The following is a 26,661-nucleotide window of genomic DNA, read 5'->3' as shown; positions in this document are numbered from 1 at the left end:
GCCCAGAAGCAACATCCAGGCCTCAGGACACAAACCTTTAAGGAGTCACATGCTAGGTGTCAGGGCTGGGGGAGCAGAGAGGGGCTGCCAGATTCTGGAAGCTCTGGCTGTAGGATGTGGACGGGCCAGTGCAATCCAACCCCGTGGCTTTTCAGTGTTCACCTTGACACCCCGGTTCTCCAGCTGTGGCCCCAGTCTCAGACCCAGCAGACCCAGCCTACCCCTCAAGAACAAGCCTCCCGCCTACTGGTCTTCCTTCAGCTCTTGCCTCCAGGCCTTCCTCCCCACAGGCTGTCCCCTCTTCCAGGAACACTCCCCCCATCTCCAAACTCCACTTAGATGTCAGCTTAGGAGTCACTTCCCCAGGGACCTTCCCGACACCCACTGCCTGTGCTCCCACGGATCCTGCACTTCCCATTTCTGTTCTCGTCACACTTGCAAAGGCTTGTTGAACAAGCAGCTTCCCCTCTAGAGGCCTGTTCCCTAAAGAGTCTCATCTGTCTTGTCCCTGTGTGTCACCCATGCTTTTCACAAGGCCTGGCCCCGAGCAGGCGCGCTGCAAAGATCTGGCAAACTCAACTGAATTGAGGGCCACGTCAGCATCACGTGCAGGGAAAACGATTGGGCGGCTCAGGGGGCAGGTTCAAGTCCCAGCGCAGCCGCGTGGGGACCTCAGCTGCCTGGGCTGTACACTGCAGGGGTGGCTGGCTGGCCTGGCAGCCCCTCTAACCTCCAACACGCAAATTAAGGCAGAGAAATGGACATCTGTCTGCCTGCTTGACTCTGAGCTAGGGTTTTAGGGTGAGGCCGGGTGAATCCACTGCCCAGGCCAGCATTTATTGACGGTTGTCCCTGGGCCCTGTGCTGGGTGCTGGGGGCAAAGGATTGCGATGGGCATCCCTGCCTGAAGGGGCACAGCCAACACCTGAGACCATTCACCAACCCAAAGGGCTCAGATAAAGTCATCCAGGGTGAAGAAGCAGGAAGGAAGCAAATGCCCAGCATCATGCCCGGGATGGCTTTCTGGGCTGACCTAGGGAATTCAGCTCAAGGGATCTTGGAATCCATCCTTGCCCCTACAGAGGGGAAGGTGATAGAGCGAAGGTCACACTGCTCCATCTTGGGGACAGGGTGTCTGAGGTGGAAAAGCCTTTGAATAAACCAATGAGAGACATTTTCTGCAAACGCATAATGGCTTTTGGCCTCATGGATTCCAGCTTTTGGAGCCAGAGGCTTAAAAACTGGCAGAGCCCACAAGCCACATCTGCCCGTGGACATGTTTTGTTTGGCAGACAAGGTTTTACATTTTTAAAAAATTAGTTCCATCATTTATAAAATTGGATGGTTTCACATAAGAATCCAAATGTCCAGCTTCTCTGGAAAAACAGGCAGCATCAGACTAAAGATGGGAGAAGATGCCTTAGGAAGCAAGGTCCCTCAGGGTTCTGGGGCAAGGGTGGGCAAGCGAAGACCTAGGTGGGTAGAACCCAAAGCAGGGAAAGCTCAGACGGCCACAGACCCCAAAGCGTTCACTGCCAAAGTCAGCTAAACAACCAGCTACAGCCTCTGGAGTCAGGGCAGGCCACCCCCTGATGGCCCCAATCCCCACCACTCCCTGCAGCCTCATACAAAAAAACCTCACTCGTGCACATTATTACCTGCTCCTGTAGGCATTTAGCCACTAGCCTCTTAGAAATACACAGGCATGAGCCTCGTAAACACACCCAATCCACCAGCCTCCTTCCCCATAATCTCCTCCACCTCCCCAACACCCAACCTTCAGTGGCAGAAAATCTGGCTGGCATTGGAGCTAAAGGCTACCTCCTGCAAAGAGCACACATCCACCCAGGAGAACAGTCAGAAACTTTCTATGTGGGATGCCTGCCAACTACAAGGTGTTTCGTAAAGATATACTGAATAATTGACAATCCATCTAATGCGCGTTGTGCTTTTATCACCACACATCTGCTTTACGGTGTCCGTACAAAACACAGACATGTCAAACTCTGGGGGAAGCATTCACACAATTTATTCATGAAAAAGAAATCATACTCGATGAGAAACTCTCAATGACTTAAATCATTATTTTTACTTTAAACATTTGTCCATTTGAACAGCTCCATTTAAAAATAGATTAACAAGGCTTCCCTGGTGGCGCAGTGGTTAAGGGACACGGGTTCGAGCCCTGGCCCGGGAAGATCCCACATGCCACGGAGCAACTAAGCCCGTGCGCCACAACTACTGAGCCTGAGCTCTAGAGGCCGCGAGCCACAACTACTGAGCCCAAGTGCCACAACTACTGAAGCCCGCACACCTAGAACCCGTGCTCTGCAACAAGAGAAGCCACCGCAGTGAGAAGCCCGCGCACTGCAACGAAGAGTAGTCCCCGCTCACTGCAACTAGAGAAAGCCCGCGTGCAGCAACGAAGACCCAACGCAGACAAAAATAAATAAATTAATTAATTTTTAAAAATAGATTAACACACTTTTTTAAAAAATTGTTAATATTTGATCAATACAACATAGGCTATTCTGAAGCTTAAATATTCCCCAAAATCCAATGTGGATCAGATTTCCCTAGGCAGTTTCAAAATTTATTGGAAAGGCAAATGTAACTTTATAAGGAGAGAAGAAAATTACCAAGAATGTGATTATAGAGTAGAAGTACCTGCTTTTTATCTTGTGTTTTCTTAAAATCTTCACATGCTAGCCAAAATAAAACATTTTCTTCACTGAATTCCTTTTTTAAAAATTCCTATGGATGAAAAGAAGAAAAAATATCAAACAGTAGTCTACTTAAAAAACAAATAATGCATTTCCCTTCAAGAACTAAGTCAAAATTCAACAAATGAGGGTGTTCATTCACCCTGTAAAAGCTCCACCCTGAAAACAAAGTGTATGTTTAATGTTAAAGCTGGAATTTCATATGCATTTGAACTTAATGGGTTTGACACTGTGAAGAAGAGTAAAAATGAAGTAGGAATCTACTCACAATTCTCAACTGACAATAAATTACCAAAAAGTAAATTAAAGTGGAAGATATATTAGTTCCTTCCAGTGTTTAAGCAAAGTACATTCCTCCAAAATCAGGCTCATTTTTTTAAACAAAAGAAAAGAAAACACACTAAGCATGTCTAAAAATGCCACAGTGAAAACTATTTCAAGCTGGAGGTGTGCTTTCTTTTGGCAGATGTTGGGGGCTCAGTGGCACAGCCAGCTATCCTGCTGTGCATGGAAAAGTTTTCTCCCCGAGATCTAGACGGTGCTCTAGATGGTGGCCCTGTGTCCAGAAATGCCTGCTACCCCCTCCTTGGAGTCTGCTACAGAGACCAACAGCATGAGGGCTTATCCTGGCCTGACCCAAGACTTAAAGACAGACGTCAGTGGGACTCAGGCAGATACAAGGCATTCTTGAAATTCACCTGTGCTTCTTCTGACACTTGGGGTTTCTGCAGGCCATTTCTAGGCAGTCCTGACACTTCCCCACCCACCTGCCCTCCTCTCTGAGTTCATCTTCACTTTGTCAGCTGATGTCCAGCCTCTTTCACTCTGTTAATATGTATCCTGAGAATCCCCAACATACAAGTGAACAAACCTTCACACCAGAGAGACCCAGACCACCCCCTCCCAGGTGTCACAGAGCTGGAAATTCTTTGTAGATTCTGCCAATGAGCACAGTACCTCTTCCTCATCACCCCACCCCCCTCCCATCCAGCTATATAAAAACCAGAAAGAGGGACTTCCCTGCTGGCGCAGTGGATAGGACTCTGCGCTCCCAATGCAGGGGGCTCAGGTTCAATCCCTGGTCAGGGAAATAGATCCCACATGTATGCCACAACTAAGAGTTCGCATGTCACAACTAGGGAGCCCATGTGTTAAAACTAAGGAGCCCGCCTGCCGCAACTAAGACCCGGTGCAACCAAATAAATAAATTTAAAAAAAAAACAAAAACAGAAACAGTCTGTGCACGCCCCTCCGTGCTGGTCCATGACTACCCAGGAAAGCATTTCCATCTTGGTCATGACAGGTGAGAAGTTCTGCTTCTCAAGTCGGGACAGACAGTGTTAAAACCTGGCCTGTGTTCCACCCACAGGCTTCTAAACTGCTTTGTATGTGCATCAAGCCCGGTGAACAACGAAAAAAGTCAAACCCTAAATCTTTTCACGCCTTCCGGGTCTTCAAGCAGATTCTCCAGAGAAGCCGCCCATTTGGCTGCGCTCTTGGGGTTCTGGTGGCCGCTGCTGGAACTCCCATCACTGTCGTGGATGTCTGCAAAGCAAAGTTTAGACTGTGTATGTGGCCCAAAGATACTGTCATCTTACAACGGGCATTATGCTCGTCATCATCACCATTATGGCTAAGATGTAATAGTAAGCTATACGCCAGAATCTACTCTCCGTGCCTAACACAGTGAATTCATTCTAGTCCTGACAACAGCCTTATGAAGGGGCTGCTGCTATTCCCTCCATTTTACAGATGCGGAAAACTGTGGCTCCCAGTTAAGAAGGGACTTGTCATTTCCCAACACTCCCCACATACCCTTCCCTCACCCACGTGTCCATTGGCTGACCCACAGGCAGCCTTCAAGTCTCCCTCAAGCCCTCCCCCCAGGGACCTTGACTCAACAGCAACTCTTCCCCATTACATTCTGTGCACAGTCTTATAATTACCCTGCTGTGTTGTGACTGCACGACTGGCTCTCACCAGTCTGAAAGCTCCTCTGCATCTTGATGTATCTCCAGCAGGTAGCTCATTGCCTGGCACATAAATTAAAGTGTGTACCAGGGCCGGGACTAGGGTGGGGAAAGGGAGGCACTGGCCAGAGGTGCAAAATTTAAGGGGGTGCCCAAAAAGCTCAGGCATCATATAAATGAGGTTTTCATGCAATATTCTGAAAAATCAAAATTAATGCAAAAAAACTCCATAATGAGCAAAATACCAAAAATTTAAATAAAGACAGGATCACTATAACTGATTTTTCCTTGTGCCTCTCAGACTCCAATACGTCTCGGCGGGACGCTGTTACGACTGGCATAGGCTAAATGAATCAGTGACTTTGCACCTGCACATCTGCTGCACTCTCTTACTCTTACCTCTAAAAAGAGCCTCTTGACTAAAGGAAAGGGGACGGGGACCTCCAACTAACACACTCTGGCTACTTGCCTGAAGGAGGAAGTAACAACACAAACACACCTCATCTACAGAATTTGGCCCCTTCCTGGAGTCAAGGGAAAATCCATGGAATGTCACTTCAGATGGGCCCAGGTTCCAAAGCCAGTTTTGCCAATTCGAACTATGTGAACATGGGCAAAACTCTGTGTAAAATGAAGATAATCCCCCTATCTCTTGGGGTTATCAGAAGGATTAAAGGAGGAAACACATCAGGCACCTAGATGCTCACAGTGAACCCTCAAAAAATATTAGTTCTTCTCTCTGCTTCCTTAAAGTAATGATTTATCAAGTGAACTATTTTTATAGCTAATACTTCTTTTCTCCACTGCTCTCTTTTTTTTTTCAAAGTAGAGACATGTCTCTCTAAAGAAAAGTTTGAATCTGGGAGAAAATAAACTTTAAATTAAGAAATCAGCAAAACAAAACATTTTAAAAGGATAAATTTTAAAAGTCTTATGAATATTAACTGCTGCAAGTAGCTAGGCGGTCGGTCATATGGTTTCAAATGTTTTTGGAGGAAAGTTGTATCAGAATATGTTGAACATGGAAGTAACTCAGCTTCTGTGATCTATTGTATTCTATTGGAGGTCAACAAACATATTAATCTCTCAAGCAGCTGAGACTCGGTCTCCTAGCATCTGGGAAAACTAACTGGGTTCTATACACTGATTGGCTGATTTGGGCTAAATAAAGCAGAAGCAATATGCATTGGTGATGGAGCACATAAGAGAGTTGTTTGGGACAAATCCATTCCTTTACTTGAGAGGCAAACTCACTCAAACATCACAAATGGACCTGACACTTCTCTAAAGTGAACCTTCAGTTCGTGGATATTAAATTAGTTCTCTGCTCTCTTTGCAAATGTTAAAACGGCAAGCTTCTGAACACTGAATTTCTTCCCAACGAAGTATAAATCAAATTAAAAGATCATTATCGTAAGAAATTTCTGCAACAGGGTTCATTCTGCCAAGCATTTCACAAATTTACTCCCTGTTCTTTACCCGAAGAATACAATTTGACAGTTTACTCCACTCCCCTAGCAGATCTTCTCTTAAGTAAATAAATTAGAGACACAAGTTCGCTGTTCCGGAAAAATCGTAGGTAGCCAGAAATTTCTCTCGCCATTGCAGAACAACCGCTTTGGCTATAACTTTTCAACCTTGGCCTGTAGTGATTCCAAAACTCTTGACGTTCTTTTCAATAATAAACCAAACCACATTTGGGTTTTCATGGCCTCACTGTCTTGCAAATAAATATACTTGGTGGATTCCCATTTAGCCAATAGAGTGCTCTGGTTAACTAGGTCTTCTGGTTAACTGAGAGATAAGATAGCCATCCCCACCATGAGACAATTGCTCCCTCACTCCCCTCTTTTATTTCATACTCTAGTCATTTTGCATATTAGGTTTCTGTGCTGGCTTTCGTGTGAACAAAAAGTTTTACAACTCAAAACCCACTCATCTGATCTAGTCTCCTTATTTAACAGACTGAGAAATAAAGGTCCAGAGGGTAAGGTGACCCAGCTAAGGAACTGCTGGATGGAACCAGTACTGGGACTTAAATATGCGGGCAATTGTCCCCACCAGGACCACCTCTATGGAACCCCAGGGTGCCTCGGAACACAGGAGTTTGCAGATGGGTGGCCCTTCCTTTCAGTTCCCTCCTAGGCTACCATTTCCCTTCCATCGATGTCATGAAATACATCTATGGCTGACACTGTTACAGAAGGCACAGAATTTTCAGGGCTGGCCCAGAAAGCATACCAAGACACAGAAAGTATCTCGAATAGCCATGGTTATTAGTTTCTGGCTTTGGTGTCATGGATAAAGAGAAATTTCTTCTTGCCCTTCTGCTTACCTTCTGCCCTAGCAGACCTTTTACTATAGGAATCTTCTGCTCAAACTCTACTGCCATGTGTTTTCACTTTTCCAGAAATACTGACTTGAATTTTGCCAAGACTTCCTGATTGTCTTTCAATTTTGATTAAGGTCTTTGGCTTAAAAGGCTTGATTGCTCTAGTTAGAGCAACATTTGCAAACTCCATACACTTAATGATGTCTCTCTTTTCCAAGTCATTATCCCCAACCTCCAATGAGACTGGCAGAGGTCCACTCCATTCGGCAATGCCCTAAGAGACTGCCCCCTAACCTGAGGCATTTCCATTTCTCAGGATCCTCGTCGGTACAAGTAGACTTCCACTATTTTCCGATGCATGTAAGTAAGGGCTTCCTAAGACAACTTGGTTCACTTTAAATGTTACAATCAGTCCAATGATGTATAGGAGAAAGAAATAACCTTTCTTCACAGCAAGCAAGTTTACTTCTGAGCTTAAGAATAAAGCAAAACCAAGAGTTCCCAGCTTCCCAACTCCTTCCCAGTTCCCGGCACTTGGAAACACAAAGGTCCAACACTCTTCTTTCCTTTTTCATTGATAAAAGTTTCCATTTTAGATGGATTACACAAGAAGGTAGGTTGGGAATGCACAGCTGGAAAAAGAGTTAAAGCTATCTTTCTAGCAGCTTTAAGATCACTCAAGCTAGTAAGGAGCAGTTGGTGATGACATTTGTTTGTTTTCATTTTGTCCAGCTCTGCTCATTTGTTGTTGTCATTTAGATCATCTGTAAAACATTTCTGCAATGAAAAAAATAATTTTTTTTTACCTCCTGGGCCCTTCAAAGCATTTTAGATCTTCAGATTTTTGCAGGCACGATACTTACGTTTCAATATACTCATTTTCAGATGAATCTGTCATTGGCTAATAATAACCATTAACACTTAACGAATTATTCACAATGTGCTGGGTACTATTCCAAGCTTTTTCCATGGGTTAAATCATTCTGTTCTCACAATGACCCTCAGATGTGGTTAGTATTATCCTCACTTCACAGATGAGGAAACAGAGGCACAGTAACTCGCAAGGGGCACCCAGCTAGAAACGGGGAGTCACGGTCCAAGCCCAGGTCATCCTGCCTCCAGAGCCCAGGCCATCTGCCACAATGGCCTGCCATTGTTAGTTTTGATATTTGCTCATCTTCACACTCACAGAAGCCAGAACATGACGGCCTTAAAAAGAATGATAACACTTATGCGTGAGAAGACTGCAAAAACTAAGAGTCCAATTCCTTGCAGACAAAAACCCACCTACGACTGGGCCAGAATCATCCAGCACATAAACACAACAGGCATACGCTTTCCATTTACGTTTACGCTGTTCTGTGTGGTAAAAGCTGTTATTTCAAAGCCGGCACAGCATCCAGGTACAGAGGGCTGAGGCTGACTGCTTGCAGCATATTGTGTGATGCATTATTTATAGATGCTATGATGTCATATCTAACAGAGACCTTCTCCAGACATTAATTCCTTGGAAATCCATACTCAAAAGGCATCTCTAACACTCATCAGAACAAATTCCTGCTATTAGTCTTCAGGAAGGTCTGGCTAATGATCCTACATAGACAATTTCCCCAAGTCAGAGATTTTAGTAAAATCTCCAGCTTCCTCATATCCAGCTTCCTCAACAGCAGAGTCAACTTACATCCTCAGAGGGTTTGTCAAAGGCACCCCCCAAACGCACAGCACATTAAAGAAAACAAACTAAACATTCAAGCCCAGGAAAAGGCAGAAATGTGAACCTTAAATTCTAACGTGGTTTGGTACCACACACACACACACCATACTCCTTTAAAATACTCAGGGAAAGTACACACCCCACAAAACTGATTTAAAACCTCATATCACCTATATCACATCAAACATTACATTTTTTTAAAAAGTCATCCCACTTAGAAGCAGAGAATCCGTTTTCACAACTGGTGATCCATGTAAGGCTCCAGAGAAAGTGGGTCATGGAAACCCTCTATCTAAATATTACTTAAGTGTTTATCAGCTCCAGTATCTAGCTTCTGAGAATAATGACCCTTCAGGCATGCAATTCCCTTGGTAGGGAGGTTTGCATGAACTGCCATTAGCAGAAAATAAAAATAAAAACGTTTTGAAATAATCATACTGATAGCAAGCATCAAAGACCGGAGCAGGCCAACAGGCTGGAGAGGTCAGCTGGGCTCAGAAACGGCCTCATGGCAGTTTTCCCACGAGGTCTGAGGCCTCAGAAAAAGTCAAGTTGCTCAGGCGAGCCCTCCAGAGGCCCCCTGTGCACCTGCGTCTGCACCACACACACCCCTACCTCTACTCTGCCCGCCAGCACCCAGCGATGGGTGAGCTGAGGGCATATCTGATAGCCAAAGGGGTGGGGACCCTTCCTTACGTGCCATGCTCTGGGGTCTTCCCGGGGAGGCCCCCGCAGCCCAAAACTCCGCTGCCTTTTCAGAGACGCTTTGTGCGAGACAGACGGTGGCTGCGGGGCTCCTGAGCACCCTTTTGGGTCCGGAGGAAAAACAAGCCTCAACATCCTCTTCTGAGTGGACTAAACAACAGATGGCCCCGGTTTCCACTTTCTACCAGAGGGAAGGAAATAAGAACGCCAGACTGTTATCTGTAGCCTCCCTAGAATCCTCACTTTCTAGGCAAAGGCCCACCAGAAAAAATAAAAACTACCCAGGAGCCCAATTCTGGAGGTGAAAGTGAAGACCCTGTCCGTATTTTTTCTCACTTTCCAGAAGCCCCCATGCTTCCTCTGGGACCTGACTTATGCAGAAATGTGTCCTTGCTCTCCCCTGGCCCCCACCTCAGGGCAAATAAGTAACTTCTTCCATCCGGTGTCAGTAGGGTAGACTGTGTATTTCTTGAGAGTAAGAGCTGTGTCTTCCTCAGGGTCTGCAGTGCCGGGCACTCATGTATAGATTTATAGTGATAGCTGTTTTCTGATAGATTGTCAGGTTGAGCGGGGGACAAAGCAGAGAGGAGGATGACGGTTGTAAAAAGAGACGGCATTTACTGAACACTGACTACATCCCATCTCAACCTCACAGCCCTTGGAGGTTGGGCCCATCGGTGGCCCATTTTACAGATGAGGAAACTGAGGCACAACAACGTTAAATCACTTGCTCCAAAGGGGAAAGCCAGGAAGTCGATGAGCTGGGACTCAACCCTAGGCTGTCTGGCTGCAGAGGCTGTTAAGGGAAGGGCAGGGACAGATGCAAGAAATAAAAGGCGGGCCCTTTTTCTCAGGGAAATTAAAATTAATTGAGAAGATGAGGCCAGGCATTCCCAGATGGCCATCTGCCTGCAATGCCACACACTGCCATGACGTTTTCTTCACTTTTCTTCCATGAAAGAATGAGAATAAGCAGAAGGAAATATTTACCAAGTGAGCTGTGCTGATCGAGTGGGACAGTCTTGGGTTGTGTTTTTTAAGTAGATAATTACATTTATTTACAGGGTACAAAAGACAAGAGCTACACAAGGAAGCACGGTGGGACAGGTCTTCCTATCACCCCTGTCCTTCAGCGACCCAGAGCCTCTCCCCTAGAAGCAACAGCCTCTGGAAGATTCTTGTGTATCAGGACAAGTTCTTTACATGAGATTATATCTCTCCTACTATTTGGGCTGTTGAAACATCCTTCATTTGTGGGATGATAAAGACAGTTGATGATGGTATTGTTGGTTTTTAATGCCCCAACTGGAGAAAGAAAGAAAGAAAAGAAAGAAGGAAGGAAGTGGAGCAGAGAAGCAGGGAGGCAAGGAAGGAAAGAGAAAAGCCCACCGCTCCACACTCACTCTCTAAATACACGCGAGCAAGATGACACACTGGATACTGTGTGAGGTCAGGCAGGCAGCTCTGGGCTCGGGTCAGAGATCTCAGTCCCCTGGTCTGTCCCTTCAGAAATGGGCAGCCTCTGCAGCTGTCCGGGGAGAGACAAGATGGGCAGGCTGCATTTCAGGTGCAGAGAGGGAGGCAGGAGGCCTGGAAGAGCGGGCCTCCTGGAGCTTTGGGAGAGGACACAGGACAGAGGTGGGAATGTCCAGCCACCCAGGGGCGGGGCGGGCAGCGGGGGGACTGGGAGAGAAGGCAAGCCAGATGAGGGGGTCCCTGAGCCCATCACAGAGCGGGGGCAGCAGAGCCGACCCACTGGCACTCGGCCGGGCCCTTGAGAGACGGGAACCTACTGGGAAGGGAAATTGGTCCCCGGAAGTCTGCAAGGGACTGTTTGGCTCCAGTGTGCGCCTCCTGACAGCTCTTATCGCAGAGCTGCTTCTGTCGCCTGCCTGGGCCCCTGCTGCCACCCCCGGGGCTGCTGCCGTGGAGAGCTATCTGGGGGAAGCAGAAGAAACTGGTGAGCGTAAATTTAGTACAATTTAAACAGCAAGTTCCCAGAGCCCAGCGGCAGGGGGCCGAGGGGATTACTCAACCCCAGGGAGGGAAATGACTCAGTTCACCCAGAAAGCCCTAGGAAATGGCCCAGCCAGGCACCTGCCTGGTTTCCACAATTTCTAACAGTGAGTAAAGGAGACATCAGTTCAAATACCAAGTCTGTGAAGGCAAGTAAAGCACCCCGAGCGCCCGGCACCCACCAGTCCGCGAGCTGCCCGTGGTGGCGTTCAGGTCGGCACCGTGGACTCAGCTGGGGGGGAGGGGCGGACCACACGTGTATAAACCACGCCCCTCGCTCAGCCCCGCTTCTCTGTGCCCGCTGCGTTCTCCCTGAATCTGAAGGCCCGGCCCAGTGATTTTCTGCAGGGAAAATTTCCCCCAGCAGCCAAGCCGGCCCTGCCGCTGGGTTGTTACAACAGAGACATTAAATTATGTCAACTGTCATCTTTAAATAAAAACTTAAGCCCTGCCATAAATCTGAAACTGGTCCCAGAGGTTTAATGGGATAATGTATAATAGGCTCAGGGCGGGGGCGTGGGGAATTCCCCTGGCGGTTCAGCCCGTGTTCTGCTCGCAGGGGGTGGTGGAAGGCCGTGGCTCTGGCTTTGCTTTTCAAGCGAAGAGCATCCTATTTACCATCAACAGTGCAAGTCGCTGTGGGGGGCAGGGTGGGTGCACAGAACCCTTGGAGGGGTCCTCACACTTCAGTGCCGTGAGAATCGACTGTCAAAAATGCAGCCAACTCTCCCACCCACCTCGGGTCCGCAGGACTGAATCCGGGACGGGGTGGGGGGGGGGGGCGGGGTCTGGGGGGGCCTGGAAAGCTGCATTTTGTCTAGCCCACCTCCACTCCCACCCCCTTGTGGTTCGTGAACACACTTCGCGAAAGCTCAGGAAGGAGAATATTTGCACTTTGAATCGCACTTCGAAACTTGGAATTAAGCCTTGGGAGCACCAAACCTCAGTTTAAAGACATTGTCTCCAATAAGATTTTTTAGAAAAGCAAGAAAGGTTTGGAGTAAAAGGAGCTGGGAGGCAGGACTGCAGCCAGGCTCAAATCAGGGTCCAGCAGGGATGGATCCGGTTTTTGTGGGGCCAGAAACTTACACAATCTGGAGAACCACTTTAGGAAAAATAATTCAAAATTACCAAAAAAAAAATCAGTCCAGGGTCCCATGGACCACTTGGCTGGCTTCCCAGTGCCTTTGCCTCGGGGCCAACATTCCCCCCTTCTCACTGCTGGGTGGTGATGACCAAACTGGCAGGGGCTCATTTGTCCTTTCCCATCAGGGGGTAGACATTAAACCTAAAAATCATAAAGAAATCAGGCTCTTGGAAGTCAGGCATTTAATACCAATCCATGATCTTTAGCTACTGATCTTTCTATCAGTGACCTAACCACATTTCATCAGCCTTAAAATGTGTTACCCTGAAAGAGGTACACTCCACTGGTGTCCCTAAAACTGCCCCCAGTCTTTCTGGGGTACAACCTGCCCATATGCAACAGCACCCCAAAACCATGTATGGCCCATAATTCATTTGTTCTATTTGGAAGACTTCAACCCAAAAGCGAACTGTGCAGGGATGTTCAAAGCAGCTCTATTTATAATAGGAAAAGGCGGAAAAGATAACAGCTAACCATTATTACTCAGTAATGCCACGCACTGTACTAGGGACTTCATATATATGCTTTCATGTATTTGATTCCACATCTCTACGGAACCCACTTTACAGATGGGAAAACAGACGCAGAGGTGTGCTGGTAAACCAGCTCTCCCTGGGAAAAACAAAAACAAAAAAACTTGATTTTTAGCATCTGCTGATTTCCACGGTGTAAATGGCCACTGGTAGCCAATCTCAAGCTACCTACGGTTTAGCAACCAGCTTCCAAATTTCCCAATAATTTAGCAATTGGCTCAGAGGAAAAGTAACTTGCCCAAGGTAGCTGAATGATAGAGTCATGGTGGGAACCAGGAGTTTAACTTCAGAGTCCAGGCTCTGACCACCACTCCATAGGCCTGTGAATATCTAACAATAAGGAATGGCTAAAATGAACACCCACAGGGGAATCCTTTGACCCACAGGTAACACAGAAAGGTTTACATGATCACTAACACTAACTCTAATATAAGCAATTTATAACTCTATGAAGTCCTACTTTATTAGAGTTGTCCTAAATATTAAATGCAATAATTTGCAAAATTTGATGGATGAGAAACCAGCTTCGATTTAGTGTTTAAAGAAGGGTATTTTATTCCCATTTTGCAGATCCTTATCTGCACAGAGAGGCTCCACAGCTAGTAGTGGTGGAGGTGGGATTTGGACCCAGCCAACCTACTTTCAGTCCATCCTCTTCACCAGAGTGTCCCTCATAAAATACATTAGGTGAAAAAAAGATATGGGCCAACATGTACAGCCTCTTGGTACTAGCAGAAGCGTCTCGGAGTGGGAGGCGGCAGAAAAGCCTCTGAACTCCAGAGTCAGGCCGAGCTGGGTTTGAAAGATTCTCCATCACCTAAGTGTGACTTGGAGCACGTTACCTAATAGCTCCTGGCTTCAGTTCCCTTCTCCGTTGTAAAGTGGGGAGAACAATGCCTATCTCAATGGGTTGCCCTAAAGGTGAAGAGAGAATTCACAAAACAGAGTGAACACAGACCCGGGCCCACAATTAGCGCTCAAAGGGGCTTAGCTATTAGGAGCAAAAAGGGTAAGATGGTTGGAATCAAGGGCATGGTTTCATCTTCACCATGGATTCTTTGTCCTATCAAATCGTTCCAAATTGTGGCTGGTCCAGAGTGACTGCCAAACTGTATCCTTTGTCGGCTCTTCCCTGGCGCGAACTGCAGATGCGCCCTTCACCTGGTATTCACCCTCCTTCTCTGCCCCATAGTTCGGCTCCTCGGCGCAGAACAGAAGGCGTCCGGCAGCCAAGGCCTGGCAGCCCTGTCGGATGCCCGGGGTCCAGGCGCGCCTTTCCTGGCGCCGCGTGGGCATCATTCGCACCAACGCCCGCAGCGGAGGCAGAGAACTCCCGAAGGGAGGGAACTCGCGCGACGTTCTGCTTTCGGAATCTAGAGCCCATACTACGTCCAAAGTTTGGAGGTGTTTTGGATCTCCTTTTTCTCCCAGACCATCACTAAAAAGAAAACTGCTGTTGTTCCTCCTTTCAGACAAACTTCCTCCCCAGCGCGCTTCTCGGGGCTCTGCGCTCCCGCCGCGGCTGGGACCATAGGGGCGCTGGACGGAGCAGGGAGAAGTGGCGCGTTCGGCCGGGGCTGCCCTCGGTGCGGCATCGCAGAGCCGCGCCCGAACCTAGTAAGGATGCCCTGGGCGGGCAGCGCCTGCCCGGGCGGTTCATCGCAGCCCCTGCGGGCGCCCCAATCCCCAGCACGCGGGGTCCCGGGAGCTTACCTGACGGCGGCCGCTTCCTGCTCAGCCGACTCACGGCGCGGTTAAACATAGCCGCGGGCACCCCAGGGAGGAAGGAGGATCCGCTGGGCAGCGCGACGGCTGAGCTGGAGGAAGGCGAGGAGGAGGAGGCCGAGGAGGAGGAGCCCGCTCAGCACCGCCCCGGAGCGTGCGGCCCCCACCCTGCCGCCCTCCTCCCAGCCAGACGCCGCGTGGCGCGCTCCGTGCGCCCTACCGGCCCGCCCAGGAGGGGGCCCTGCGGCCCCGCGCCGGGGTGCCTGGGCGGGCAGGGCGCAGCCGGGTGACTCCCAAACGCCGGGACCTGGCCCAGATCCCAGGACGGAGCGCACTCTCTCGGAAGTAGTCCGCGCCGCCCGGGACTTAGGAACCCTGCCCAGGCGGTTCGCGGGTCCTGGGAACCCTTCGCCGCCCGGCGGGGTTCTCCAGAGAAGCCGCCCGAGCCCCGCCCTACCCCCAGCTCCAGCGTCCATCCCTGCCTCCCGCCCTCTCCCTGCAGCCCTGGGAAACGGACGCGGCGCCTTCGGCGCACTGCGCTTCGTGGCTCCGCGCGCTTTTGCCGGGCGGCCGGCGAGGGTCACCTCCTGGTCCAGAGACCGGGAAACTGAGGCCTCGTGGTTCTGCAAAACCCAGGTGCGGCCCACGGCCTTCGCCTCCTTGTCCTCGGGTTCCAGGATCCCTGCGCGCCCGGGCTTGCCCGTCCCGCGACTCCGTGGGCGCTGGGCCTTCCCACGGCCGCGAAAGCCAGCGAGGCGTTGCCAGGACCCGGGCCGCGGTGTCCGCGGGCTGAGCGAGCCGAGCCGGAGCCGGTGGGCGCCCTCTCCCGGGCCGCGCTGCGCGGGCTCCGAAATTTGGGCGCCTTCTGCCCTTGGTCTTGAGGCTCCAAGGGCGGACCTCGGGGGAATTCCGTAGGAACCCCTCAGGTTCCAGCGCGGAGCTATACCTCTGCCCCGCACACCGGCTGGCCGGAGACACTAACTTTCGGGACACGTGGCGCACCTTTCGGCAGGGCCTTCGCGCTCAACGCTCGGAATCACTCGGGCCGCACTGCGCTCTACTTCTGATTTCTCCTCTCCCGCCGCCAGTCACCTGCTCAGGGCCGCCAGCTCCACTCGAATCTATTATCTCATTTCTTCTGCAAAACAGCCCAAGAGGAAGTATCATTAGCCCCATTTTCTTCAGGATTTGGTTTACGAGGAATTGTCTTTCCGGCGAGTCCTAGTTTTCTCCTCTGTATCAGGCTTTGTCTCTAAATTGGTCTTTATTTTTAGCTGTACTAATTGCTATTTTTCTTAACTGTTCCCCAGTCGTCGGTCCCCCCTCCACCCATCCTTTCTCAGTATTTTCACTAGTTGGCATTTTCTTTTATGTCTTCTATTCTGAGCTTTCCATTCCGCTAATTTTTCCTCCCTCCCTCTACCCACCCCTTCAGCCCCAATCCCACCCCCATCTCTGGCCTTCTATGTTCGTTTCTCATTTCTCTCCCTACCTTCCCTTCCCCTCTCAAAGTATTTTACTCAGAGTATTTCTAAGCACCCTGCCCCTCTGCTGCGGGTTTGCAGCTGCAACTCGAGGAGGCAGGCTATTGTGACCAGGAGCCGAGTTAGAATCCAGCTGAAAAGCTCGATTTTTAAAGCGTCTCCTGTTGCCGGCCTCCTCCGGCCCTGGGCTCCTGCCAGCTTCCTCTCCGTTATAACGGGATTGAACCATGATGCTTAAACTCCAGGCAGCCTGTTCAGCCATTGTAAGAGTAGGACTTTCAAACTCTACAGAGTCCTGCATACAAATGAGGTAACAATAACCAGGGAATTTGTGCAGCACCTCCCCAGAAAGCGTCTCCAGAGACCAAATTACAAGTAATTCTAACGCAGGAAGTAGGGAGACTGGCACAATGGGTGAAAGTTAGGCACAGCTAAATGTTATGCCACTTTCCAGGTCCACCCCTGCTGTGTCTGGAAAAAAACCTGCTGTGGCCTAGGACATCCTTAGGAATCTGTCCTGAGCTAAGACTGCGGCCAGTCTTAGCTGGAACAGCTTTCTGAAATGAAGGGAAAATAGAACAGCTTCAAATCACTTTTACTGTCCTGTTAGCATATCAGATAGTGAGTACAAAAATAAAGACCCATGGTTTAATGTTCACAGTTTAAAATTTGTTTCGGGGCATGAAAAGACTGTCCTCATGAAATTGCTATAAATACCTGTTTCAAGTGTCTGAAAATCCAAAAGCCAGTTTTCAACATGTGCTGTGCAGAAGACCATGTATAGAAGTATAGAGCCGCACAGTTCCTATGGCTTGCCAAAAGAAAACACACACACACACACACACACACACACACACACACACACACACACACACCCCTCCCACGTGATTCAAGTTCTGCCTGTGGTTTGCAATGGCTGAAGGTACTCTCCATCCAAACAGCATTGCTCAGGGGCTTCCCTTGTGGTCCAGTGGTTAAGACTCCGTGCTCCCAATGCAGGGGTCCCGGGTTTGATCCCTGGTCAGGGAACTAGATCCCGCACGCCGAAACAAGGATCCCACGTGCCACAGCTAAGACCCAACGCAGCCAAATAAATGAATATAAAAAAGAAAAAATAGCATTGCTCACTTTCTGTAGCTCATCTCAAGCCTTTACAAACACTGGTAGCCAGTCTGAGCAAGAAGAGGACAAGTGGTTTGGCCCCTTCCTACCCCTGCTGGTCTTACCCCTGCTGGTCTCACCTTTGGTTGAATAACTTTCACTGGGGACTAGGATGTCTTCTGGTGAAGCAGAATTTCAGAGTGATCATTGACTCTATAGAGTTTGACATTTTTAATTCTCAAAAACTTAAAAAAAAAACTGGTAAGCTGGGAATACGTTATAGTCTTTTACAATAAAATATATTTTAGTCTCATAAAGAATATGCTCAGCCATTTGAAGCAGATGAGATATAGTAAACTAAGTAAATACATAAGTGCACAGCTTGAAGCCAAGAGACCTGGTTACCAATCCTGGCTATATAGCAGACCAGCTGTGTGTCTTCCCACACCCCATCCCCCCACCCCATCCCCACCCCGCAGCCTGTGGGATCTTAGTTCTCTGACCAGGGATCGAACCTGCGCCCTCAGCAGTGAAAGTGCAGAGTCCTAACCACTGGACTGCCAGGGATTCCCCAGCTGTGTGTCTTTAAACACAGCCTCCTAGGATTGGACAAGGAAAGGATGCCACCCACATTCTAAGGGTGTGGTGTTCACTAGCAATAAACAAGAAAGCACCTGGTATAGTGCCCAGCACATGTAGGCACACAAAAATGTACTGGAATCTGAATTACTCCCCCTACAATGCTGTTTTAATAAATAATAAACTTTAGCTTATATGCGGTGAAAAGTGGCATTTTAAAAAGGAATTATAGGAAGTTGGCAGGGTTAGTAACAGCATGATGCAATTGACACACACAGTGAAGGCGGGAAAGTAAATTGTTAACAACCTCTCTGGAAGGCAAGAGAGGCAGATGTGTTAAGATGATGTTTGGCAACATGCATAAGAGCCTTCAAAATGTTTATACCCATTGGACCAGTGAATAATTCTACGACTGGTAATTTATGCCAAAGAAAGAATAGAAATACAAAGATTTGTGTGCAAAGTTGAACATCATAACACTTCTTTTATCAGTGCTATTTATGGTAGCTATAAATGTCCATTAATAGAATGACTAAGTTACAGTATATTCCTATGATGGAATATTGAACAGTTGTAAGAACTGAATGAAGAATATTTGGTGATGTAGGGCAGGGGTCCCCAGCCCCCGGGCGGTGGATGGGTACCAGTCCGAGGCCTGTTAGGAGCCAGGCCACACAGCAGGAGGTGAGCGGCGGGTGAGCCAGTGAAGCTTCATCTGCCGCTCCCCATCGCTAGCATTACCGCCTGAACCAAACCCTCCGGCCCCCGCCCTCCCTCCCCCATCCGTGGAAAAATTGTCTTCCACAAAACCGGTCCCCTGTGCCAGAAGGGTTGGGGACTGCTGATGCAGGGAACGTGCTTGTGAAGCTGTCATTGAAAAAAAGCAGGATAAAAATATAGAGAGTTTTCAGTAGGAGAGGAGAGGAAATATAGTACATTTATGGATAGAAAGCTTTATGGAAACGATTCCCAAATGTTACTAGCATTTATCTCTAGATGATGGGATAATGGGTGATTTTAATTTCCATTATTATATTTTTGTGTTTTACAAAATTTCTGCAGTGAATATGCTTTTCAGTGGGGCGTGGGGGAGGGGATCAGTAGTTGGAAACATCAAAATCTCTACTGTAGGTTTAATCTGTAGGTCTACTGTAAGTTTAATCTACAAATATTTAAGCCCACATCTTTACAGCATTAGTTGTGCTTTCTTTAATTTCCCGTGGAAGAAGCAAGCAGACATTGACTGCCTTTCCCATCTTTGATCTCCCTTGCTTTTCAAGTCACACATTCATGGCATATCACAGCTGGATGGATCCTTGGAGATCAGCATATTACGCTGCAGATCAGGAAACTGAGGCCCAGATGGCTTTGGCTAGGAGTGATGCTAGGTTCATGAGTCATAGGAAAGTGGTCTTCCTGGCACAGCGCTCTCTATCGTGTACCATGCTGCATCCATGAAGATACACCTGCAAAAGGAAGACCTTTATGTACGTTTAAGATTCAAGTCGGGATTCCTGCTAAACAAAGGCAGGTTAATTATTTCAGTATGCAATCATACTTGTATTTCTCCCATCTCAAAGCAAAAAAACCCAAAAAAACAAAAACAAAACAAAGCAGTTCTCTATTGCTCTATTTCACTGCAGCACTTCTCAGCAAAGTGCCTCAAGTGAGTTCTCTGTACTCATCGTCTCCCATCCCTCTCCTCCACTCTCCTAAGCTCTCTCCGGTCTGCTTGCCTCTCCACCACCCCACTCAACTGCTCTTGCAAAGTCACAGTGGCATCCCCCTTGGGAAATTTAAGTCAGTTCCATCTCTGTCTTACTTGAGCGACTGTCAGCATCGGACCCTGTTGATGCCTTCCTCCCTCGAACCACTTTCTTCCTTTGACTTCCAAGATACCACTCCCTCCTGGTGTTCTTTCCACCACGTTTGCTGTCCCCACTGCCACCTCTCCTTCCACTTAAAGGTGGGCACTGCATGCTTAATTTTAGGATCTCTCGTCTTGCACACTTACTCCCTTGACCATCTCATCAAGTCTCATGGCTTTTAATACCATTTAAAAAAATAGACTTTGGGGACTTCCCTGGCTGTCCAGTGGTTAAGACTCTGCGCTTCCACTGCAGGGGGCTCAGGTTCGATCCCTGATCGGGGAGCTAAGATCCCGCAAGTCGCGCAGCGCTGCTAAAAATATAAAAAATAAAAATAGACATTGTTTTTTAGAACAATTTTGGTTCCACAGCAGAATTAAACAGAAAGTCCACAGAGTTCCCACGCACCCCTCACTCCCCGCCCCCAGTACAGCCTCCCGCACCATCAACCTACCCCACTAGGGTGGTACATTTGCGACAAGCGGTGAACCTGTATCGACACATCATTTTCACCCAAGTACGTGTGAAATACCATTTTTAACTTTTTTTTTTGGCCGCACCACTTGTCTTGTGGAATCTCAGTTCCCCGACCAGGGATCGAACCCGGGTCCTCAGCAGTGAAAGTGCTGAGTCCTAACCACTGGACCGCCAGGGATTTCCCTGGAATACCATTTTCAGACCACAGAACTCCCACCTTTCCATCTCCAGCCTGGACTTGCCTGTTTGACATCTCCTCTTGGATGCTGACTAAGACATCTCAAACTGAGTGTGTCCAAAACGGACCCGCCTCTTCCCGCCCACACCCACACTACCTGCAGCCTTCTCCTCTCCCCTGAAGACAGCTCCACCCTTGCAGTTGCTCAGACCAATTATCCTGGAGTCCCTTCTGATCATCCTTCTTCTCACACCTCACATCTAGTCCATCAAGTAACTCTGCAGGTTCCACCTTCAAAATAAATCCAGAAGCCCACGCTTGCACCGTCTCCATCTCCACATCAGCCCCACCCAAGTCACCATCCAGTGCCCTGGTTTACTACAGCATCCTCCTAGCAGGTCACTCTGCTTCCAATTGCCATAGTCTATTTTAAACGCAGCAACCAGAGTGAGCCTTTAGAAACAAGGGAAGTCTCACCATGTCAACCCTCTGTTCAAAGCTGCAGTGGCTCCCCATGTGGCCCCAAGAGAAAGCCCAAGACCTTATAAAGACTGACAAGACCCCACATGACTGGGACCTCTCTTCCCCTCTGACCTCCTTTCCCGTTCTCCCGCCTCACTCATCTGTTCCAGCGAAACCTCCTCCTATCCCTCAACCCCACCTCCCAACAATCCCACCTCAGGACCTTTGCATTGGCTCTTCCCTCTGTCTAGAACACTCTGCCCTGGGTATGTGTGGCGCGTGCTCTCGGTTTCTTCAGGTATTTAGCCAAATGTCACCTCATCAGTGTTTAAAATGGCAATCCCACGCCTGTACTTCCACGCCCCGTTTTCCTCCACTCCTGCCATGTTTCTCTACAGCGCACACCACCTTCTAACGTACTGGAACTTACTTCCTATGTTTGTGTATTGTCTGTTTCTCTGTACAGTACCTACACTCACTCTACTCTCCACTCTCCCTAGAATGTAAGCCCTGCTTTCCCAGCATCTAGAAGAGTGCTTGTCACATAGTGAGCACTCAACAAAAATGTGCTGATGAATCAAGAGGAGAAATACTTATCCCCTCTCTCCCAAAACTCCACTAAGATGACAGAAAAGACCTTACAAATACAGTATATTTTTATCATAAGGTACAAACCTGCCTGGGCGAGGGTACTGGAAAGGAGGCAATAATGGAAGAGATATTTCTTCTTTTTTAAATTGAAGTATAGTTGATTTACAGTATTATAAAATGTCAACCAATCTGAAAGCAGATAGAGCAGCAGAAACTGCTTTAACAAGATAAAGGAGCTACCACCAGATGCAGGCAGCTGGGCGCTGGTGAGGAGGCCAGGGTACACTGCAGAGCCGCACGTGAGTTCTGGACCACAGGGCAGGCAAGGGCTGAAAACGGGTTTTGGATCAATCTCTGTATAAGGAGGCCTCAGCCTCCCTCCCACCCTAGCCCAGGAAACCAGAAATTATTGTGGGAAATGTGGAGGCACAGAGGCTGTGGACTTAGGGACCACTGGCCAGGCTGAGGTGCAAATGAGACTCTGGGCTGTATGAGAGTTAAGTGAAGGGCTGCATCCTGAAATGGGAGGCCCCTTCCCCTCCCTGCATCCAGAAAGCCAGCAGCAAGTTGCTGATAAATAAAACAAAACACAATAGATATGAATGTTTAGGGATTCCCCAAAGTTATCACATCTAATTAATCATAAAGAAATACACCGTCCACAAGCCTCTTTCACACACATACAGCTTCTGAGAGCTTTTGATGCCTCCCTCTCAAATATGAGGGGTATGCGAGGATCACAGACGTTTAAGGAATGCCTCTGACATAAGAGACCAGAACAAACAAGATAAGAATTCAGGGGAAAGACAATAGAGAGAGTAGAATAAATCTTTTTTAAAAACTGTATTTACCTAAGAGAGAGTGAAGTTATTGCATCGCATCCATAAAACAAGAAACAGAGCCTGGAATATAAATATAAAGACAAAATATTTTTTAAAGGAGGTTGGAAGAAAAAGTCAAGGAAATCTCCTAAAAAGTAGAACAGATGAAGAAATGTATAATAGGAGAGAAAAAAAACTAGTAGAGAACCCGTCCAAGTAATAGGAGTTCTAGAAACACATTACAGGGAAAATAGTGGAGAGGAAATTAAAGATACAATTCAACAAGATTGTCCAGACTAGAGAAAACTCATCTCCAAACTGAAAGAGCCCACAAAGTGAGCACAATGACACACCTACAACAAAGTACACCAGCATGAAATTTCAAAACAGACAATTTCCAAAAAGCTTCCAAAAAGCATACTACTGGTGGGAATATAAAATGGTATAACCACTTCAGAAAGCAGTTTGGAAGTTTCTTTAAAAGTCAAACATGGGCTTCCCTGGTGGCGCAGTGGTTAAGAATCTGCCTGCCAATGCAGCGGACACGGGTTCGAGCCCTGGTCAGGGAAGATCCCACATGCTGCGGAGCAACTAAGCCCGTGAGCCACAACTACTGAGCCTGCGTGTCTGGAGCCTGTGCTCCGCAACGGGAGGGGCCGCGATAGTGAGAGGCCCGCACACCGCGACGAAGAGTGGCCCCCGCTCACCACAGCTGGAGAAAGCCCTCGCACAGAAACGAAGACCCAACACAGACAAAAATAAAAAAAAACAAAAAAACAAAAAGTCAAACATATACCGAGTGTATAATTCAGTCATTCCACTTCTATGTATTTACCCAAGAAAAATAAAAGCATATGTCTACACAAAGACTTGTACATGAATGTTCACAGCAGCTTTATTTGTAATATTCTCAAACTGGAAACAACCCAAACGTCCATCAACAGCTGAAGAGATGGACACTCTGTGGTATATACATACAACAGAATCAATATTTTAAAAAATGAATTATTGATACATTCAACAACATGGATGAATCTCAAAACTATTATGCTCAGTAAAAAAGCCAAAAGGGGTACATACTGTATGATTCCATTTATGTAAAATTCTAGAAAATGCAAACTAAACTATAGTGACAGGAAGTAGATCAGTGGTTGCTTGGGGATAATAGGGAGTGGAATGGGGTTGGGGGGTCAGGTGGGAAGGATGGATTTCAAAGGGGCACAAGGAAAGATTAGAGGTGATGGATATGTTCATTATCTTGATTGTGGTGATGGTTTCACAGGTGTATACATTTGTCAGAACTTGAATCGCATACTTTATGTATGTGCATTTCATCGTATATCAAGTATACGTCAATAAAGCTGTTTGTAAAATCACCTATGAGTTGAGAATGTAAAATGGTGTAGCCCCTTTGGAAATAGTTGGGCAGTTCCTCAAAAAGTTAAACATGAAATTACCGTATAACTCTGAAATTCCACTTCTGTGTATCTACCCAAGAGAAATGGAAACAAACGTCTACACTAAAACTTGTGCGTATGAATGTTCAAAGCAGCATTATTGATAATAGCCAAAAAGTGGAAACCCAAATGTCCATCAACTGATGAAGGGATAAACAGATGTGGTGTATCCATACAATAGAATATTATTAAGCAATACAAAGGAATGAAGCCCTGATGTATGCTACATGCGTGAACCTGAAAAATATTTCACTAGGTGAAAGAACCATCACAGAATACCACATGTTGTATGACCAAGTTTAGATAAAGTTCGAAATAAGCAAATACGTAGAGACAGAAAGTAGATTAGTGGTTACCTAAGCCTGGAGGCAAAGAAGGAATGGGGGGTGACTGTTAATAGGTACAAGCTTTCTTTTGGGGATGATGAAAAAGTCCTAAAATTAGGATATGGTGACGGTTGCACAGTTCTGTAAATATACTTAAAATCATGTAATTGTATGCTTTAAATAGGTGAACGCTATGGCAGCGGTCCCTAACATTTTTGGCACCAGGGACCGATTTCGTGGCAGACAATTTTTCCTCGGCGGGGAAGGGGGGAATGTGGTTCAGGTGGTAATGCGAGCGATGGGGAGCGGCAGATGAAGCTTCACTCGCTCGCCCCCCACTCACCTCCTGCTGTGCGGCTCGGTTCCTAACAGGCTGCGGACCAGTAGCGGTCCACGGCCCGGAGTTGGGGACCCTTGCTCTATGGTATATAAATTACTTCTCAACAAAATTGTTAAAGAAAAAATTTTGGGGGGCTTCCCTGGTGGCGCAGTGGTTGAGAATCCACCTGCCAATGCAGGGGACACGGGTTCGATCCCTGGTCCAGGAAGATCCCACATGCCCGGAGCAACTAAGCCCGTGCGCCACAACTACTGAGCCTGTGCTCTAGAGCCCGTGAACCACAACTACTGAGCCTGCGTGCTGCAACTACTGAAGCCCGCGTGCCTAGAGCCCGTGCTCCTCAACAAGAGAAGCCACCGCAATGAGAGGTCCACGCACCGCAACGAAGAGTAGCCTCCGCTGGCCGCAACTAGAGAAAGCCCGCGTGCAGCAACAAAGACCCAACACAGCCAAAAATAAAAATAAATAAAATAAAATAAATTTTTTTTAATTGCAAAGATCAAAACCAGCTCACATACAAAGGTTCAGAAGTCAAATTGTCATTGGACTTCTTGGAAAACTACTGGAGGATATGGTGCAACAATATAAGAAAATGCAAAAAGAGGGGAAAACTCAGGCTCCTAGGAACAGGGGACCCAACATCAAAGAGAGGCAAAGTCCCTGTTGGGATGCCAGTGGGCATGTGGTAAAGTCAGGACAGCCAGTCCAGAGGGAAGCTCCAGGAGCCTCATTTGATGAGTTTGAATGTTTTGACATTGTATTGAAAAGCATTTGATACATCTGTGGCTCTATTTGGTTAAAATTAGTGACAAGTTTATAGAAAACTAAGCAAAGAAAAATCAGTCATTAATTAACTCCAGGAAAAACCCCAAAAAGCTCAAAAAAGAAAACAACCAAAAATATACGACTTGTAATTAGTAATGACAGAGTCATAAATGCTATTAACTGAAAACGAATACATTTGGGGGAAGGGGATTGAAGAGAACGAAAAGTAAGACAGCGAAATACTCATCTACCATAATGGGAAGTCAGCAGCAAAATTCTAAGATTGTTGCCTTAAGAGACAGCAGCATTGTATATTGTTCCTGTTATGTGGAGGTAAATATCAGAAGAAACAGTTAAAAATTTTAAATGATGGCCTCTGAGGAGTAAGCTTGGGAGAGGATGGTGAAGGGGAGTGCTCTTTTCCTTGACTTTTTGTACTGTTTGACTTTTTAAGCTATTATATATGTATATCATTTTAAAATAAAAATTAATTTAAAAATTCTAGTAATCATCATGTGTCTAATACATAACAAAAGAGGTAAGAAGACTTGGTGATATCACCAATAACAGCTAGATTTCACTGAGCACTTTGTATGTGTGTGGCACTGTTCTAAGTACGGTTTTAAATACTGTTCTCATTTAACAACCCCTTGAAGGGGTCTTAATCCAGCTGCAAGTAAAATTGTGGGTCTCCATGGATTAAACAAGCACATTCACACACATTTTCATCTGATCTTCCTTAAACCTCATGATACAGGAATATAGACTCTCTTGAGTCTCAGAGAGGTCTGGAGAACGGTTCAATGTCACAGGTACGACTGAAAAAACAGGACTGGAATTCAGGTCTTCGGGCTCCTGGTACTCTTTATACACATGCCTCACATCCACGAAAAAATGATTTTTAAAAATCGCTGTTCCTGGTGTCTACTTTGTAACACTGTTCCTTCATCATATTTTTATTTATTTATTTTTTGATATAGACCATTTTTATTTTTTAAACATCTTTATTGGAGTATAATTGCTTTACATTGTTGTGTTAGTTTCTGCTGTATAACAAAGTGAATCAGCTATACGTATACAGATATCCCCATATCCCCTCCCTCTTGCGACTCCCTACCACCCTCCCTATCCCACCCCTCTAGGTGGTCTCAAGGCACCGAGCTGATCTCTCTGTGCTATGCAGCTGCTTCCCACTAGCTATTTTACATTTGGTAGTGTATATATGTCACTGCTACTCTCTCACTTCGTCCCAGCTTACCCTTCCCTCTCCCCATGTCCTCAAGTCCATCCTCTACGTCTGCGTCTTTACTCCTGTCCTTCCCCTAGGTCCTTCAGAACCAGTTTTAT

The 26,661-nt window shown here is 47.2% G+C and overlaps 1 protein-coding gene across 1 annotated transcript in view; it reads right to left on the bottom strand.

Annotated features, from left to right (window-relative positions):
- Nucleotides 1–14,984, bottom strand: part of RGS10 (regulator of G protein signaling 10) — a 36,373-nt gene extending 21,389 nt beyond the window's left edge. The window contains exons 1-3 of the mRNA XM_036827775.1: nt 14,854–14,984; nt 4,150–4,268; nt 2,668–2,754 (exon numbers count right to left, since the gene is read on the bottom strand). Coding sequence (XP_036683670.1) covers nt 2,668–2,754; nt 4,150–4,268; nt 14,854–14,902 — 255 coding nt within the window. The 5' untranslated portion in view covers nt 14,903–14,984. The remainder of the gene's footprint in view (nt 1–2,667; nt 2,755–4,149; nt 4,269–14,853) is intronic.
- Between the last annotated feature and the right edge of the window lie 11,677 nt (nt 14,985–26,661).

This window comes from Balaenoptera musculus, chromosome 16, assembly GCF_009873245.2.
Source record: "Balaenoptera musculus isolate JJ_BM4_2016_0621 chromosome 16, mBalMus1.pri.v3, whole genome shotgun sequence".
NCBI lineage: Eukaryota > Metazoa > Chordata > Mammalia > Artiodactyla > Balaenopteridae > Balaenoptera > Balaenoptera musculus.
The sequence above is the reverse complement of the archived record's forward strand: the minus strand, read 5'-3'. Positions and strand labels throughout refer to the sequence as shown.